Below are 20,246 nucleotides of genomic sequence, written 5' to 3'. Positions count from 1 at the left end.
GTGATGAACTTTGTAAAAGACTGAAAAATCACTCTAATAAAGTATTGAAAAAAAGAGTGGCTCCAACAAACACCCTAAATGAATTTTCAACATTTTTCGTCGTATTCATCGCTTATCTACCCAATTCATATTCCATTATTTGAGAATATCCTAACTTTAAGTTCAACATAGATTTGATCGATCAAATTATCATCACATCTCTTATGTTCTTGTATCCGTAGACTCAAAGGCACCGTCCGCCACAATGTACGGAAAACTGACGTGCCTTGTGGCACTGGCCAGCTTTTGGCTGGCTTACGCACTAGACTATGCCCCCAAAATGGAGACGGTAAAGCAGTGGAGCTTTCTGTCGTACAACTTCCCCTGGGATTACCCGTCCACCAATAAGGATTTTTACAACCCTGAGAACATCGTCGCCACCGGTATTGAAGTCGGTTACGACAGGATCTTCATAGCAACGCCACGATTGTTCAGTGGAGTACCGGCCACGCTATCGTCGATTCCACGTGGAACCCAGGGTGATTCGCCGCAGTTGCAAGCCTATCCAGAATGGCATCATCACACGGCTGGCACCAAGCAGTACAACTGCTCCGAAATCGGACTGGTATCGGTTTATCGAATCCGAATCGATTCGTGCAATCGATTGTGGGCCTTGGATGCTGGCGTTTCACGATCCTTGGAAGACTTCGAAGTGACCTGTCCTCCGAAAATATTGGTTTACGATTTACACACCGACCAGGTTGTACGGAGAATCGACTTCCCCACCGAAGTTGTCCGACGTGAATCACTTTATACCAACATCATTGTGGACGAATCCACATCTAGACCGGAAAATAACTGCGACGACGTATTTGTCTACATTACGGACACCGTCGCTCCAGGTTGGCTAACATTATAGTGGCCTTTTGTCAATAACTTACGTTTGAAAATTGTTCTCAGGTATCGTAGTCTATGACAGTGAGAAGGATCTGACGTGGCGTGTAAGCCATCCCGCTATGTACCCCGATCCAGATTTTGCTGAATCGACCATCTTGGAACACCGTTTCACTCTTATGGATGGTGTTGTTGGTATTGCATTTGATCAGGAATCCGGAATTGTTTACTTCCAGCCTCTAGCTACTGACAGGTTCGTTGCGTCAAATCATGAACTCTAGATTTCCAAATAACCGTTTACTGCTCTTTCAAGATTATTCTCGGTGACTACAGCGGCTCTTAGAGCTGGACCACTGCCTTTCGGAAAGGAGCTCCCTGTCAAACTGGTTGGTCGCAAATCATCACAAGGAATTGCTCTGGCCGTGCCACCACATGGAGGTACCATCTTCTATTCACCGTTTACGGAAACTGCCGTTGCGTCATGGAATCCCCGTACCAATGAGCATCAGTAAGTATTAAGCCTCGGATCAACACGTCAAAAAAGCAGCTAATATTACATCCATTTATGTAGGATCGTTGCGCAAGACCAGGAGCGCCTGCAGTTCACAGCCGACATCCGAACACCAGCCCGCGACGGATCTGCTATTTATATTCTGACCTCCAAGTTCCATAGGTTCTTCCTCAAGAATGTCGACGCTAACGAGTTCAACACTCGTATTCTTCGCATCGACGGCGTTGTCTCATCCGGTCTACCCACTGTTGCGCCGTCTGGATTCGGACCAACCGTTGAAACCAACTCCGCTTTCTACAGTTTACCTGCCGTTAATCCGTCCGCCGCCAACCCCTTCAAACCATTGCCACCGATGGCCACTATCCCATTCCCCAAGTATCCCACACATAAGTCCACCAATCCTAAGACCTATGCCTTCATTCAAAACTACTACGTCAACAATAAGCAGCCCTATGTCTATGAACCGGTTCCGGTGATCGACAAAACCAAGACCAATCCTTTCTTCATCCTGAACAGTGGCGAGAAGCCCTTCCCAGCCACCCAGCCGCGACCGCAGTACGGTCTCAACGGTGAAATCTTTTTCCCAAAAATCAACCACCACTTCAATGACTTCAACGGTCTTCGGTACGCGAAGAGCTTACGAGCCAATCTGACGGCGACGCCGTAAACGCAAAACGGGCGTATCCCAGTACTACGCGTTCAAAATTGGGCTCACGTCGAACCTCTCAATTGCAAATGTAAATAGTATCACAATTCTTATTCGACCTTATTGTGTTCAATTCTCTATTCAGTACCACCGGAAACTCATTTATCATATCATCACGGACGACCTTTTAATCATTGATCGAGAGTTAAGTAAATGTAGTAAATGTCTCACGAAATACTCTGTAGAACTAGGGACACTCTTCTCAAACCCTATGATAGTTTTCAACATCTTTTGTAAAGCCATAGCTCAATGCATTTTCACCAGCTCTCCGTTTTTGTTTGTTACTAACGGCGCCCCAAATGAAACTTCCATCTTGAGTTTCTTGCCTTTGTGCAAGATTTGATTGAATTTCGCATACTTTTGTGCGCTATTCGAAAATTCAAACAACTCAAATGATTCAGGTTGGGTCATGGCAGAGGTCGCCAGCAAATGTGTAGTAAATTATATCAACTCGACAACAAAATGACAATTTTAGATCAGTGTATATAATGAATCAAAATAAATAAATTATCTAAATGAGAATTCTAAGTTAATTTCTCTGAAATTGATGACATTCCTAGAAGTTACTGCCAAACGTCAACAACTTTTACTAAAAACTGATCTTTCTCGTTCAAAAATGACGTCACAGGTTTTAGGGGGAGCGGGTATAAGGGCGGCATACAATAAAGCGTGACAGAGGGGGAGGGGAGAGAATCTCGAAAATTAGTGAACGTCATCTTTAAATCGCCTTTTACTTCATTTTCCACTTTCAAAGTCTTTGTACTACAAATGGCCGAAGAAGATTAGCACTCCACCCTATATCCTAAAAACTCCTGCTTGAACTCTCAGGGGAACTCCTGGAAGATTACCCAGAGGAACTCTCGAAAGAATTCTCAGAGAAATTTTTAAAAAGATATTTCTTAATTTTAAGAGATATTTCTTTAGGAATTCCCAGGTGAACTTCTGAATCTATTCTCAGAAAACCTCCTGGAGGATTTCTCTGAAGAACGCCTGGAGGAATTCCCAGAAAAACCCCTGAACGAATTGTCAGAGGAACTTCAGGATGATTTCCCACGAGAAATCTTGGAAAAAATCTCAAAGGAACACCTACAGGAGTTCCCAGAGAAACTCGTGGAGAAATTCTCAGAAGAACTCTTGGAAGAATTTCCAGAGGGACTGCTGGAAATTCCAAAGAATCTACTAGAGAAATTTCCGGAGAAACTTCTGTGTGAACCCCGATAGAAAATCTCAGCCATACACCTAGAGGAATTCCCAGAGAAACTCTTGGAAAAATTTGAACACCTAGAGGAATTCCCAGAGAAATGACTGGATCACCGTCTTCGACCAAAAGTAGCACCGAATTTTCCGCTTTACGAAAAGTTTCCTGCTTACTAGGGCGGGAATCGAACGAACACTCCATGGCACGCAACTGCGCTTAGTCGACTGACGCCGCTACCGTACGACCACGAAGCCCACGAGAGTAAAACTCCTGGAGAGAGGAACTCCTGAAATACTTCCCATAGGAACTGCTGGAGATCTCAGATAATCTACTAGACAAATGTCCAAAAAACCTCATGGAGGATTTCACAGAGGAACCACTGGAGGAATTCTCACCCGAACACCTGAAGCCATTCTCAGAGGTACTTATGGATGAATTCCCATGGAAACTCCTGGACGATCAAATGAACTTCTGGATGAATTCCCAGGTGAATACCCAGTGAAACTGCAGGTGGAAATCGCAGAGGAACTACTGCAGGAATTTCCAGTGGAACTTCTGGCGAAACTCCCAGATAAACTCCTGGATTAATTTTCAAATGAAATCTGCAGCAGTTTTCGAAACGTCGGAGGAGTTTGTGATAGCTTATACAGTCGTGCATGTCGACTGTATATCCTACAGAGTTGGTGAAAGATCTTCTGAGGAAATTCTCAGAGGCACTCCAGATGAATTTTCGTACGAACTACTGGTAGAATTCAGTTGCCCCTGGAGGGATCTCCATGTGCAAATGCTGGGTAAAGTGTACCATTGCTACTTCACGTACCTGACGGAATAAAATAGACCCCAATCGCGGTCCTTAGCCTTTTACCCAGCAACTCCTATCCCTACCTCCTCGTGGCGCTGACCGGGATACGAGCAACCTTAGGGAGCATCGGCTAATGAACCCCGGTAGGAACTATAGTCGTATGGTCGACAGGGGACGGGGGGTTTGCCTCTCCCCGGAGCGTCTGTTCTCCATGTTAGAAGCGGCTCACAACAGCGTTTGTTTTCCATGCTATGGGCGGCTGATCATCGTCCGAGTGCCAGCGAGTGACTCTAAGTGAAACTACGGACCGGAACAATCGGCGAAGACCACTGCGATTGAAAACTCGGTTCGTGGAACTGCAAATCTCTCAACTTCATCGGGAGCACACGGATACTGCATCGTAGCGCTGCAGGAGGTTTGTTGGAAGGGATCAATTGTGCGAACGTTCAGAGTTAATTGTACCATCTACCAGAGCTGCAGCAACAAACACGAGCAGGGAAGAGCTTTCATAGTGATTGGCTATATGCAAAGGCGCGTGATCGGATGGTGGCCGATCAATGAGAGAATGTGCAGGTTGAGGACCAAAGGCCGGTTCTTCAACACCAGCATAATCTACCACGCACACTCAGGAAGCCCTGATGAATCAAAATCATCATAGGAGATTTGAACGCTCAGGTTGGTCGAGAGGAGGAGTTAAGACCGACTATTGGGAAGTTCAGCGCCCACCTGATGACGAACGAAAACGGCCTACGACTAATTGATTTCGCTGCCTCCAAGAATATGGCCATTCGCAGCACCTACTCCCAACACAGCCTTCCGTATCGGTACCGAGGGGCTGTCAACTTATGTATTTACGATTCATCTGCCTGAATTGAAAAGGCGTATTGAGGAATTATTTTGTATTTCCGTATTTTTCGACGTATTAAAGTATTTTTGTATTGTGGTGTATTAAATTCATCGCTAATTGTATTTTCCGTGAATTTTTCACCATGGATTGTATTTTTCGCGTATTGTTGAAGGTATTTTTTCACTTCTCGTTCACATCTGTCAAAATCATCAAATTGTTTTCAAAATAAAAACGAAGATCATTTCTATACATTTTCATATTGCGAGAAGATTGAAAAATTCGAACCGGGGTCCGACGGTCGACTGTCGGAAAGCTGTTCCGCAAACGTCAAATCACTTGTTGCACGGTAAAAAATTTTGGTTTATTTTTTCGGTTTGAATGTTGATTATTAAAATCAACGGGAATATGCAAGTTTAAACGAGTGTTACATGCCGCTATATTTTTTAAACAAGTTTTATGATACTTTGAAGGCATTTTGTCATATATTTATGTGATTTTGAAACATTTTAGATTTCTCGAATATTCTTGATATCAAGAAATATCAACACTTTTCGTACAGTGCATGCCATTTTGAAGTTTCCGACACTCAGTCTGCTTCTTCTTCTTTGCTCCGCAAAATTAGAATTTTTCTCTTTTCTCGCAATACATAAAGGGGTGCGAATACCGCAGCTGTCATTTTTTTCAAATATATGGATGGTTCCCAAACTTCCTCCACGCTATACCAAAAGGATTTATCGAAGTTCGCAGCAGGGATGCCAGGGGATATTTTCAAATGTCTTCACAGTCGAGTAAAAATGTCTTCAAATGTCTTCAATATCAAAATTATGGTTAGCAGTGAAAAAATTTCAAAATCCAATAGGTTTGTAATTAAAATCTCCTTGTTTTATGTATCGTTTATTTTTTAACAATCAAATTGTTAGAATTCAAGAGAATATTTTATATTTTTATTTTATATTTTATATTTTTATATAGAATATTTTAAATCTTCATGAGTAAGGGAAATGACTTTCCCTTGAATTTTCTGAAGAGTCTTTAAATATAATTCCAACGGATTTTTCTAACTAAATTTCCTTGTGGAATTCTTCTGTAGGGATTCGGAAATATTTACCATGAAATCTTCAATTTTTTGAAGAAAATTCCGGAAGAATTTCTGGAGCATCTTCAGAATAAATTCCTGATGGATTTTCGGAGGCTTTCTGAAGGAATCCCTAAAGGAATTTCCGGAGGAATTGCTGTTGGAACATCCAAAGGATTTTCTCAAGGTACTTTCAGATAAATTTCTGAAAGAACTTCCGGATGTAATGCTAATGGAACTTCCGGAGGAATTACAGGAGAAATTTCGGAGGGATTTTCTGGAAGAATGACTGAAGGATTTTCCTGAAGAATTCCTGAAGGATTTTCCTGAGGACTTCCTGAAGGATTTTCCTGAGCAATTACTGAAAGGGTTCCTGAAGGAATGTCTGAAGAAACTTCAGGACGAACTTCTGGATAACTTTTTCGAGGAACTTCCTCAGGTATTTGTCGTGACCGATTCAACCACCGCTCCTAATCGGAGCGATTGCCGCTACCTCCGAACGACAATCAAAGTAGAGAGCAGTTCTACCCGCTCTCTGACTTGATTGTCATCGGGAACTGCTTCCTCCGGCGGCATTTCGACCAGCAGGGGGCGGTGCCACCCGCTTACCCGCTGCCTACTACTGCCACCGGGAACACGGACCTATTCCTATAGGTCCACCGCTGCTCGGACCTACTCCTGTAGGTCCTGGTCCAGGAATGGGCACTACGCTACGGTAGTCTCCGCCCAGCTGCAGGTCTCACCGTTGATGCGCCTAAACACATCGGCCAAAAATTCAAATTGTTTCTACCATTTTACTCATATCTATAGACATATGAGACATGGTCCGGTAGTGATGGGTTAACACTCCATTCGTGCCATTCATACCTTGTTGCCATATTTTACCATGAATGCCTTCACGTTCATTAGGTGCAATATAATTGCCTACTTTTGGCGAATTGCCAGCAATATGCACTGAGCTTTCAAAGCTTGCTTACATCACATGTTAAAGAATTTGTGATATGCAAAGATTTATAATAAGTGCCTTGTACTTCTTTCTTAGCTTTTTCAGTACATTTAAATACTTGTTCGACTTTAATTTATTTTATTTATTTTAACTTAATCGCTATCACCACAGTATTGATCAGGAATATTGCGCAGGAATTTCCGAAAGAATTACTGGAGGAAATAACAGAGAAATTCCAGAGTATAGTTCAAGAGGTATATTATTGTAGAATCTTTCGGCAACATTCTCGGAGCATCATCCAGAGGAATTCCTGGAGAAACTTCCAAAAGGATTCTTGGAGGAATTTCCGAACGAATGCCTGCAGGAGCTTCGAGAGCAATTCCTGGAAGATCTGCTGGAGAAAGTCGTGAAAAAAACAAACCAAGGAATTTCTGAATGAGCGACTGGAGGAATTTCCGACGGAATTCTTTGAGGATCTAACGGATAAATTTCTGGACGAACTTATGGAGGAGCTGCTATAGAGGTTCTTCCAAAGGAAATTCTGGAGAAATTTTCTGAAAATCTGAAGGAATTGCTGGACGAATTCCTGGAGGAATTTCATTTCAGATAGAAATCCAGAGATGTATGGATTTACTGTAGAAATTCTTAGAGGAATTCCTAGTTAAAATACTGGAAGAGTGCCCAAAAATACTTCTTGCAAAAATATCAAAGGAATTCTCGCTTAACTTTTCAAAAGGACCTAACATTTTTTTTATGAATTAATTTGAGTACTGCAATCAAAAGCTTTCATGTTTTTCTATTGATTCCGCTGTTCAAATTAATTCATGAAAAAAATGTTACTTAGGTCCTTTTGAAAAGTTAAGCGAGAATTCAAGGAAGAATTCAACAAGGAACTGTAACGAGTTTACCCTAAACTTTCTACTGAGTCTTAAATAAAAACTCTGGCGGAATTTTTTTTTAGGAAATTCCTCTGATTTTTTTTTCTGAAGATTTTCCGGAACAAATTAAAAATAATTTATCAAAACAATTTCAATTTCTTGTCGACTCCGTAAGAATTTTCTATGGAAACTAAAGAAAATTTCTGAGAAAATAAAAATAGTTTTCGTAAAAATGTGGTACATGGAAAATTCGAAAAGACATCGCACAACTTTCAAATACAAATCCGGAGTACATCCCACGAAAATTTCTTGCAAATTTATTGTGGAAATAAACATGAAGTCTTTGTAGGAGTTCAGATGATTTTCCTGCAAGAACTTAGAAATAATTTAGATGAAAATTAAATTTTAAATAAAAATTTAAAATTTAAATGGTTCTAGTCCAACAACTCAGATATGATAAGAAAATTATTTTGAGCTTTTTAGTGGAATGCTTTCACCTGTCATAAGACGAGTTTAAACAATCCCATTGAATTCCACCACTTAATTGTATCCTGACAGATACGTATTTCGACCTCAACAGTAAGGCCGTCTTCAGTGTCTTGTACTTGACTCGACTTGAAGAAAATGATCGCAGCTTACACTATTTATACTATGCGTAGGTATAATAATTTATCTAGGTACTTATCTTACTACGGTGCTTATTTCTACTCGCTTGATGCGCTTAATGCTTAGGTATAAACTTGAAGAGCCAGGAGCTACCATTTCCTTGATCTTTATTCAACAACCGCGTTTGTACCTGTCGGTAGATTTCCAAGCTCTCAGCAACATCAAGTTTCCACGGAGAAGAGACATTTCTTAAAATTTTTATGTTTGATGTCGTAATTGAATGATTTTCCTGATATACATGTTCAGCTACCTTAGACCTAAACTCATAATTTAATCCTTATCAGTTTCCCTCTTAGCCTTACTTACTTCTGCAATATGTTCTTTGAACCTTACATCTAACGATCTTTTTGTTTGACCTACATATACTTTATCACACTGTGAACAATTAATTTGATAAACCCCGGCCTTATTTAACATTTCTACTCTATCCTTTGTGGAGCCCAACAGTGTCTTCAGTTGATTGCTTCTGCTGGAGAATACTAAATCGATGCCGAATTTCCTCAGTCGATGGCGTAGCTGGTGGGTGATGTGTCGATCATAGGGGACTGATACCCTCTTCAGCGGTTCATCGATCGGTGTTAGTGTTGTCAGTTCGTTTTTCCGTAGGTTCCGCTGCTTCTTGTTGATGATTGCTTGTATTGTTCTTTCCTTGTATCCATTGATCCTCGCTGTTTCCAAGATGTGTTGTAGCTCCTTTGTTTTTCCTTCTTCGCTCAGGGGAATCGTCTGCATCCTGTGGATCATGTGATGAAAAGCTGCCATTTTGTGCTGATACGAATGATTTGATGTGTATGGGATGACTCTCATGGTGTTGGTGGGCTTCCTGTAGATTTCGAAGTCTAATGTTGCATTTGTTCCCTTGATAACCAGTAGATCCAAGAAAGGTAATTTACCTTCCTTTTCCTCCTCGTGGGTGAATTTGATGTCTTTATGCACGTTGTTTATCGCTTCCAAGATCCTGGGTAGATCTTTCCGGTTGATGATGCTGAAAATGTCGTCCACGTATCTCCACCACTTCTCGGGTAGTACTCCTTGTTCCTCTAGGTTGTCCTCCAAATTCGCCATGAATAATTCGCACAAAAACGGTGATAGCGGATTTCCCATAGGTGCACCCTTCGTTTGTTTGTAGAAGCTTCCACGGAATGTAAAGTAGTTCTCATTCATGCATAATCTTGCCAGCTTGAGATACATCTTTACCTCTCCTCGCCATGTTGTATCCGTCCGTTGTCCTAGTAGCCAATCCTCCAAAAGGTTCAGAGCATCCTTCACTGGAACGCTTGGGAACAATGCCGCTACGTCGAATGATACCATGATGTCCTCTTCTCCGATGTTTCCTGATTCCAATATCCTCTTGGTGAACTCCTGGGTGTTTACAACTGATCTGCTGGGAAACTGCAGTTTACGGAGGAACAATTAGCACACCTCAACAAGGGGTTAGGGTATGCGACAACCCAGAAAGCGGATCTAGAGCAGATAATCGTGGATACTGAGACAGCGATTTCACGAAATGTTGATCAACGGGACCAGAATAGTGTGAGAAACATCGTAGCAGACGCCATCAAAGCAGGACATCATGGGACATCGAACAAAGACGAGAGGAGGATTTTAAAGGAGTTAAAGGAGAAACCAGTTTACTACATGAAGGCGGACAAAGGAAACGCAGTGGTGATAATGGACAAAGAGGACTACGATGAACAGATGACGACAAAAATCAACGGAGGACCATACAGGCATTTGAGAGTGGACCCACTACCCGGACTAATCCGACTTACGGATAAAACGATAAAGGAATGCAAGACGATCATCGGAGAAGCCCGCGTTAAAATGACGAACCCTGTGTTACCAAGGATCAAAGGACTACCAAAGATACATAAGCCAGGTACAGAGATGCGAGAAATAGTTTCATCAGTGGGATCCCCTACACAAAACTTGGCCAAGTGGTTAGTCAAGGAGTTCCAGAGTATGCCGAAGCCGTTCCCCAGCAGATCAGTTGTAAACACCCAGGAGTTCACCAAGAGGATATTGGAATCAGGAAACATCGGAGAAGAGGACATCATGGTATCATTCGACGTAGCGGCATTGTTCCCAAGCGTTCCAGTGAAGGATGCTCTGAACCTTTTGGAGGATTGGCTACTAGGACAACGGACGGATACAACATGGCGAGGAGAGGTAAAGATGTATCTCAAGCTGGCAAGATTATGCATGAATGAGAACTACTTTACATTCCGTGGAAGCTTCTACAAACAAACGAAGGGTGCACCTATGGGAAATCCGCTATCACCGTTTTGTAAAGCGAATTATTCATGGCGAATTTGGAGGACAACCTAGAGGAACAAGGAGTACTACCCGAGAAGTGGTGGAGATACGTGGACGACATTTTCAGCATCATCAACCGGAAAGATCTACCCAGGATCTTGGAAGCGATAAACAACGTGCATAAAGACATCAAATTCACCCACGAGGAGGAAAAGGAAGGTAAATTACCTTTCTTGGATCTACTGGTTATCAAGGAACAAATGCAACATTAGACTTCGAAATCTACAGGAAGCCCACCAACACCATGAGAGTCATCCCATACACATCAAATCATTCGTATCAGCACAAAATGGCAGCTTTTCATCACATGATCCACAGGATGCAGACGATTCCCCTGAGCGAAGAAGGAAAAACAAAGGAGCTACAACACATCTTGGAAACAGCGAGGATCAATGGATACAAGGAAAGAACAATACAAGCAATCATCAACAAGAAGCAGAGGAACCTACGGAAAAACGAACTGACAACACTAACACCGATCGATGAACCGCTGAAGAGGGTATCAGTCCCCTATGATCGACACATCACCCACCAGCTACGCCATCGACTGAGGAAATTCGGCATCGATTTAGTATTCTCCAGCAGAAGCAATCAACTGAAGACACTGTTGGGCTCCACAAAGGATAGAGTAGAAATGTTAAATAAGGCCGGGGTTTATCAAATTAATTGTTCACAGTGTGATAAAGTATATGTAGGTCAAACAAAAGATCGTTAGATGTAAGGTTCAAAGAACATATTGCAGAAGTAAGTAAGGCTAAGAGGGAAACTGATAAGGGATTAAATTATGAGTTTAGGTCTAAGGTAGCTGAACATGTATATCAGGAAAATCATTCAATTACGACATCAAACATAAAAATTTTAAGAAATGTCTCTTCTCCGTGGAAACTTGATGTTGCTGAGAGCTTGGAAATCTACCGACAGGTACAAACGCGGTTGTTGAATAAAGATCAAGGAAATGGTAGCTCCTGGCTCTTCAAGTTTATACCTAAGCATTAAGCGCATCAAGCGAGTAGAAATAAGCACCGTAGTAAGATAAGTACCTAGATAAATTATTATACCTACGCATAGTATAAATAGTGTAAGCTGCGATCATTTTCTTCAAGTCGAGTCAAGTACAAGACACTGAAGACGGCCTTACTGTTGAGGTCGAAATACGTATCTGTCAGGATACAATTAAGTGGTGGAATTCAATGGGATTGTTTAAACTCGTCTTATGACAGGAACTCAGATATGTTAAAAATGCATTTTTTCTTCTGCTTGTCATTTTTTGTGACGTTTACTAACAACTTGTTTTATGCTTTCTCCAGAAACTAGAACTAATATACTGAGCAATGCTGGCTGCAGATCCAAAATCCATTGGGTATACACAGATATGTGTCCATTTTCGTGAAAACGGTACGGGATTGGCCATACACCCTGAATAAATATCACTTTCGCAGAACATCCGGAACCTGTTACAAATTGCCCAGAGAGTCTTATAGTCCTCAAAATATATCTTTAATAAAGATCCTATATTCATTGTCTTGAGAAAACATGAATTTTGACACCCATGGTTCCAGATGGTGCCAAAGCCGGCCCTTCCGGGAAGGCCCTTGGAACTTGCTATAAGGGTGGCAGTGGACACTATCATTTTGGAAATGTTTCTGTTATCATCGTCTCGCAAAGCCATGAAGTTAGATACCCATATTTGCATTATTCCGATCTGTTATCATTTCATCATGTTCCCGGAACCGTTTCTACGAAAATGGCCATATCTCTGCGTAGTTTTGATGGATTCTTGATCTACAGCCATCATTGGCCGGCATATTAGTTCTAGTTTTTGGACAAAGCATAAAACAAGATGAAAATAAACGTCATTTAAAATGACAAGCAGTGGAAAAAAAGCATCTTGAACGTACCCTCGGAAAACCCGGAACATCTCCGGTGGCCAAGGACCAACTTCAAGTATTGCATAAGAATAGTATACTAGAAGAGTTTCCGCGTCCGATGGTCCCAATTTTATCAAAATCGGATCAATCTACGCAAAGTTATGCTGACTTGAACTTCGGCAAAAATTTTCCTATCTCAACCTTTTTGTCTAACCCCTGTAAGTCTTCAAATATTTTAAAAAGTCTTCAAAATGTCTTCATGAAATAAATGTCTTCACAGTGATTCAAATGTCTTCAAATTGAAGACATGTCTTCAAATCTGGCATCCCTGGTTCGCAGCTCGGTTACATCTATTCTTTTTGGTACAGATACCGATAATCAAGTTGTTAAATAATATTAGAATCGAGATACTACACGATTCATAGGCATGCTGGATTGTTTTTATCAAGACAATAATTCCATAGCTGTCAACATAAACTAACAGATTGGTATTGACAGGTATTGACGCATTTTAGGTAAATCGGCATATTAATCGGGTATTAAAATTGTACTTTAAGTTGTATTGATGGAATGCCGGCGTATTGATGAATTATTTCGTATTAAAGTATAAAATTTTTATTTTTTATTTTTAGGTATTTTTAAATGTATTTTTAGATGTAAGTATTTACAATTCAACTATTTTATATAGTTGATCGCCCCTCGATCGGTACACCTGGAGATCACCACTGCAGACAGAATCACAAATCGACCACGTTCTGATTGATGGACGGCACTTCTCCGACATTATCGTCGTCAGGGCATATCGTGGCGCTAACATCGACTCTGACCACTATCTGGTGATGGTTAATGGCCCATAACTAACCGTCATCAACAATGTTCGGTACCGACGATCGCCGCGGTAGGACCTAGAGCTGATGTCGCCACTGCATACGCGCAGCATCTCGAGGCAGCGCTGCCGGAAGAGGGTGAGCTCGATGAGGCCCCTCTTGAGGACTGCTGGAATACAGTTAAAGTAGCCATTAACGACGCATTGGAGAACAACGTCGAGTATGTGGGACGAATTCGACGGAATGATTGGAACGTTATAGACGGAAGTGGAGACAGCAGATTCGCCTATTTCAGAAGAAGAAACGCCGCCTGGAAAGAGCGGAGTGCGAGAAGATGGAACAGCTGTGCCGTTCTCAAGAAACACGCAAGTTCTATCAGCAGCTCAACGCATCTCGCATAGGCTACGTGCCGCGAGTCGAAATGTGCAGGGATAAGGATGGGAGCATCTTGACGGACTAACGTGTGGTGATTAAAAGGTGGAAGCAGCACTACGAGGAACATTCGAATGGCGCTGAGAGTACAGGCAGTGAAAGTCAAGGCAGCGGAGGAGATGACTACGTCAGTTCAGCGGACGATGGAAGCCAACCAGCCCCCACCTTGAGGGAAGTTAAGGATGCCATCCAACAGCTAAAGACCAATAAAGTAGCTAGTAAGGATGGTATCAAGATGGGCCCGTAAAAGCTGGCCACAGATGCAACAAAAGTTGGACTGGTGGTGAATGCATCGAAGACAAAGTACGTGCTTGTGGGCGGAACAGAGCGCGACAGGGGCCGCCTGGGAAGCAGTGTTACGATTGAGGGGGACACCTTCGAGGTGGTCGAGGAATTCGTCTACCTTGGATCCTTGCTAACGGCTTATAACAATGTTAGTCGTGAAATACGAAGGCGCATCACGCTGCCGTGAATCGCATATTAAATATGCAAAAAAAAAAAATTTGTCCCATATGAATAGGAAACCCAGCAAAGATGGGACAGCTATGCGATTCACGGCAGTAACGGTCTTCAGAAGAAACTGCGGTCAAAAAAGATACACCACCGCACCAAATGTGTCATGTACAAGACGCTGATAAGACCTATAGGCTATATAGTCCTCTACGGACATGAAACATGAACAATGCTCGAGGAGGACTTGCAAGAACTCGAAGTATTCGAGAGGCGGGTACTTAGAACCATCTTTGAGGGTGTGCAAGAAGACGGTGTGTGGGGGCGAAGAATGAACCACGAGCTTGCCCAGCTCTACGGCGAAGCCAGTCAACCGTCTAAGACGAGTTAAGTACTCTCCATTTAATTCCACTACGTTATCTTACGCAGATACGTATTGGGCAGTATTTAGAAGGTAGCTAAGACCGGAAGGGTACCATGGGCAGGACATACGTTGCAAGAATGCCGGACTGCGAAGATGGTGTTCGCTTCCGGCCCGGCAGGTACAAGACGGCGTGGAGCATAGCGAGCGAGGTGGGCAGACCAGATACAAAACGACTTGGCGAGCGTGGGCGCATTTGAGGATGGAGAGATGCGGCCTCGAACTGTGTATTTGTTGGAAATAAATTTAGTGTGTAACCGTCACCCCTCATATTCGAGACAACTGTATACCGTCAGTTTTAAATCGTTGAATATTGTCCGAAGCTTGGCCTGAAGGATTCAGCAGCAGGAACAGGAGGACGTTCATATATTGCACAGCAAAGAGTCAGCAAAACACTTTGTTTTTACAAAGACGATAAAAGTCTAATTTTAGGACGTTTTACGAACGTCAAATACTTAAAAATAGGTAAAAAGAATTATCGCTAATTTTACCGATATTTATAGTAAACATCCATTACCTAATTTTTATAGATAGTAGAATCTATATGCACACGCGGATATGACGTCACAGCCCTTAACGTTTCCATTGAAATCGTGACGTCATGCTCGTTTGGAGACACGTTTGACAGTTCGTTTGGAGACAGAGGATTTATCTTCGCTCATCTATATATTCCACTAGAGGCCTGAATAAGAGAAACGCGGATAGAAAATATGACTCTGCCAACACTGCATTCAATCTTCTTTATCAAAGAACAACACATGAAAAGGAAGAAATGGTTTATGCAGATAAAATCTCACAATCCGCTATTTTATGTGTCCACATCACATAACAATAGAATCCAATAAACAATGGAATTTAATAGGCGAATTTGAGAAGGATCCAGTGGTACACACCAAATTTTCTTTAAGTCATCCAGCAAAATGATTTGCTGGAATCATACCAGCAAAGTAATGTTTTGCTGTTTTACAGCATTTCCTTTATAAGTTTACTGAATTTCAGCACTTTGATCAACAAGTGTCAGCAACAACCTTGTGTTTGCTGAAAACCAGCAAACCTATCAAAACGTCAGTTGAAAATGTCATTTGATCTCCATGTACAATTTTCAAACCTCGTGTTTGATTTGGACAGTAAGATTCAAACGTTCAGTGCAAGATTTTATTTTAGGACTTGCTTGGTAAGTATGTTTTATTTCAATAAAATCCATCTTAAAATGGCAGAAAGTGGCAGAAAATAGTTGTGATTATGATGAATATAGACCATTATTTTCTTTCTTGCTTTCAGGCGGATTGATATTGTGGATTGTGGACCAGACAAAAGAAGTCTCGGTGCTACAAAATGTTGGGTATAAATAAATAAAAATTACTTAGGGCCAATTTCTTTACCTTCGCTTAACTCTTAAGCGGTGCTTACCCATACGTTTAAACCTGGTTTAAGGCCTAAGCGGAGGTGAAGAAATCGGCCCTTAGTGATTATTGAAAAATATACATATAATAAAAGATAGACATGTAATAAAAGAGCACTTAATTTATTTTCAAGGCTAAGAACTACCGTTTTTTTACAATTTTTTTTCAATTCTAATTTAGTTATAATTCTCGAAATTGCTGAAAATACAGCTAAAAATGAACGTTAATCTTTTGCTGGTTAACCAGCAATACGATTTTTCAATTTGCTGAATATCAGCATTTGAACTGTCATTTTCGTTGAAATAAATTTTGCTGGTTAAACAGCAATTTATTTTGCTGAATGAATTGCTGAATGAACAGCACAAAAAAAATCAGCAAAATTTTGCTGGTTTCCAGCGAAAAAAAATTAGTGTGTAGAGTGCGCTGCGAGAGTGTGGGAGAAAAGTCGTCAGAAGCGATTATTTACATTCAAAATCAAATTTTCTCCATCCAATTAACTTCATTTTTTGGTATATTGTCACATGTTTTCCACTGGCAATGGCTTCTTACAGTCTTTAGGCAGCTGTTGAAGACGAATCCCACCCAAATAAGCCGCAAATTAAAAATCCGGGAATTCATAACCAAGATAGTGCGGTGGAGGCACTGCAAGAGATGTGCTATTTAATCGGAAAAATCATATGCAAGCACTCACCGGATGGAAGCTTATCCCAAAGAAAACAAAATTTTCTTTCAATTTGCGACTATTTCAGCTTTCATAAATGGTTGGATTAACAAGAAAACGCGAAAATCGTACTCCTCCATATGCCGGCAATGCACTTTTTTGGCCAACGACACTTTTTTCGTGGTTCTTGTAACGACCAACAGATGTCGAAATGATCGAAGAGCTTTATTCAAATTCGCCTATTTCATAATCTATACACAGTTAGAAAAAAAGTACCTAATTTTAAGTACTTTTTTTCTCCTCCCTCTTCCCTTTGTTGTCATAAAATGAAGAGCAAAACCACTCAACAAGGCCAGTAAAGTGTGGGAACCCAACGTTGAGTAATCTCATGTTTACAAAAGTTGAGTGAAATGTACATAACTTTTGGATAGTTTCTATTTAAAATTAAGTATATTTTACTTAATATTAAGTGAATTTCACTTAATTTCAAGAAAAAACTACTTAATTTTGGGTTCCCGCACTGAACCCCCGATTTGAGTGAAAAGTACCTAATATTAGACGATCCCCACCGATGTGTATCCAAATGAGTGTCTAGTATAGGAACGAAATGCGTTCATATTTTATTTATGCACTTGTTCTCGCACCGGTTGTTTCTATCAAGGTTGTTGAAGTGCAATCATGCTTCGCACCGGTGGTGAATATCCGGTTGCTATTGAGGCAAACACGGAAATAAATAAAATCAGGAAAAAATTATTATTTATTTTCAAATCTTTCAGAACGCGCTCCAACTTTTGTAATATAAGTATGTGCGTAATGCATTTTGTGATTATCAGATTAGCTAGACACACATCTGCTAGGTGGCGCTAGCTTATATGCAATAATTTAGTGAGGTGGATGATGGAGACTAGTTTAGTTTGGAATTCATACGCACAGTGGCGCTAGTGTATGAGAAATAACCTGTTAGGTTAAATATTTCTAAATCCGTTAGAGTTAGAAAGTGGTCATCTTCTACAAAGTTATCCGAATTATCTTTTAGGTTGGTTATTATGTAAGATTTAAAAGGGTAGTCAAAACCAGTAGTTTAGTTTGAAACCGCAATACTCGTTGGCGCTCGAGTTGAGTCGAATCGAGTCAAGTACGAGACACTTACTGTAGAAGTCGAAATAAGTATCTGTCAAAGGTACAACCAAGTGGTGGAATTAAATGGAATTTTACGAACTCGTCTTATGTCAAGTAACTTTGTAGAACACGGCAATATTCTGAAAATTCCAGATTTTGAGATATTTAACCTATCAGTTTATTTATTATACACTAGCGCCGCCAAGCGATTGTGTTTAAAACTAAACTTGCTTGCATCATGACGGTTTTCACCGCCCGAACAACTTTGTGGAATATGGCAATATTCTAAAAATTTCAGTTTTCGAAATATCTAACCTAGCAGGTTATTTCTTATACATTATACATTATACACATACATTATACACTTATACATTATACACATTATACATTATACACCCGAACAACTTTGTAGAAGGCGGCAATATTCTAAAAATTACATATTTTGAGATACCTGACCTATCAGGTTATTTCCAATACACTAGCGCCGCCAAGCGGTTGTATTATTAACTAAACTTGCTTTCGTCATGATGGTTTTAATCGTCCGAACAACTTTGTAGAATACGGCAATATTCTTAAGATTTCAACTATCGAAATATCTATCCTTTAAGATTATTTCCAAATCACTAGCGCCGCCAAGCGGTTGTATTTCAAATTAAACTTGTTTTCGTCATGATGGTTTTGGCCACCCGACCAACTTTGCAGAAGACGCCAATATTCTAAAAAATCCAGATTTCGAGATATCTAACCTATCAGATTATTTCATATGCACTAGCGCCGCCAAGCAGTTGAAATTCAAACTAAACTGACCTCCATCACAATGGTTTTGATGATGAATAACCGAACAATTTTTCAGAAATCGGCACATTTTTTATTTATGCGTTACTCTATATTTCCGTGTGATGGTTTGGCAACGGTTGGAGCGGGTCGCCAAATTTGCCAACTCGCTATTCACCGAAGGTTGCGTTTACATTTCCCAAACCCGTTTACCAACGACCGGTGCGAGTTCGCGTCATGATAGAGGTTGCTATTTTGGCTTTATTTACGCACTGGTGGGGATCGTCTTAGGTACTTTTTTCTAACCGTGTACATGACATGCATATCCAGTTTTCCGCGAGCGGTAATGGCCGCCAGCTTGCCTGCGGGTTAGTCTCTGATTTGACGTTTCTGGAGGTCAACTGCACCCACTATTCGAGCATTTTGATCAATGTGGTATATCCAGTTTTCCGCGAGCGGTAATGGCCGCCAGCTTGCTTGCGGGTCAGTCTCTGATTTGACGTTTCTGGAGGTCAACTGCACCCACCGCTCCGAGCATTCTGACCAATGTTGCATATAAGAAGGTGCTGATTCAGTGAATTCAAGCCTTCTTATATACCACATTGATCAAAATGCTCGAATGGTGGGTGCAGTTGACCTCCAGACACGTCAAATCAGAGACTGAACCGCAAACAAGCTGGCGGCCATTACCGCTCGCGGAAAACTGGATAAGAAGGCTTGAATTCACTGAATCTGCACCTTCTTATATGCAACATTGGTCAGAATGCTCGGAGCGGTGGGTGCAGTTGACCTCCAGAAACGTCAAATCAGAGACTGAACCGCAAGCAAGCTGGCGGCCATTACCGCTCGCGGAAAACTGGATATTATTGCAAACTAGTGTAAAATACATTCAATTTTGTTTATTTAAAAATAGCATAAAATCGAATTTGGCCGATTTCAGTATTTGAGCCAACATTTTGGCTGCTTGACAGGTCTCCTGCTCGATTGGCTGCTGTTTTTTTTTGTTAAATATCTTGGCTGTGCATATGCACAGCATATGTTTCGAAATGGACAAATTGATATGAAATTTGCGAAAAAGAATCCACGTGTCTTGGAGGGACTCGAACCCTCAACCTCCTACTCTCTAGATAGGCGTGATAACCCCTACACAACAAGACCACTTAAAGGTCACGTTTGCGGAAAAGCCATCAGAATCCGAGTACCAACCTCCACCGCGGTTAGCTCTCTTTTTTGCAAATTGATTATCTTTCGGATGCTTGATTTGTCCAATCTCCACATGTGCTTTACTGTTGTATATCCACAGTCAAGCGAGTGCACATTGTTTATTAAACGAGAGGATCGCACTCCATGCCCCCTCTGACGAGTCCTGACGCTAGGTGGCAGCAAAAAGGTAAAAGAGAAAGTAAATTCACCCAGCTTGTTGTTGTTCATTCTAACGGTTCATTAAGGTACTGTTATTCACCCATCACTCAG

At 41.2% G+C, this 20,246-nt stretch overlaps 1 protein-coding gene across 3 annotated transcripts in view; it reads left to right on the top strand.

The window, feature by feature from the left end:
- LOC134220658 (major royal jelly protein 1) overlaps positions 1-2,612 on the top strand; it is a 248,982-nt gene extending 246,370 nt beyond the window's left edge. For all 3 annotated transcript variants that reach the window (XM_062699776.1, XM_062699763.1, XM_062699768.1), the window contains exons 2-5: positions 222-881; positions 940-1,126; positions 1,187-1,381; positions 1,445-2,612. In XM_062699776.1, the coding sequence (XP_062555760.1) occupies positions 245-881; positions 940-1,126; positions 1,187-1,381; positions 1,445-2,051 (1,626 nt within the window). In that variant the 5' untranslated portion in view covers positions 222-244 and the 3' untranslated portion in view covers positions 2,052-2,612. The remainder of the gene's footprint in view (positions 1-221; positions 882-939; positions 1,127-1,186; positions 1,382-1,444) is intronic.
- The last annotated feature ends 17,634 nt before the right edge of the window (positions 2,613-20,246 follow it).

The sequence above is a fragment of the Armigeres subalbatus genome, chromosome 1, assembly GCF_024139115.2.
Source record: "Armigeres subalbatus isolate Guangzhou_Male chromosome 1, GZ_Asu_2, whole genome shotgun sequence".
Classification (NCBI taxonomy): domain Eukaryota; kingdom Metazoa; phylum Arthropoda; class Insecta; order Diptera; family Culicidae; genus Armigeres; species Armigeres subalbatus.
This window is presented reverse-complemented; position numbering and strand designations above follow the sequence as displayed.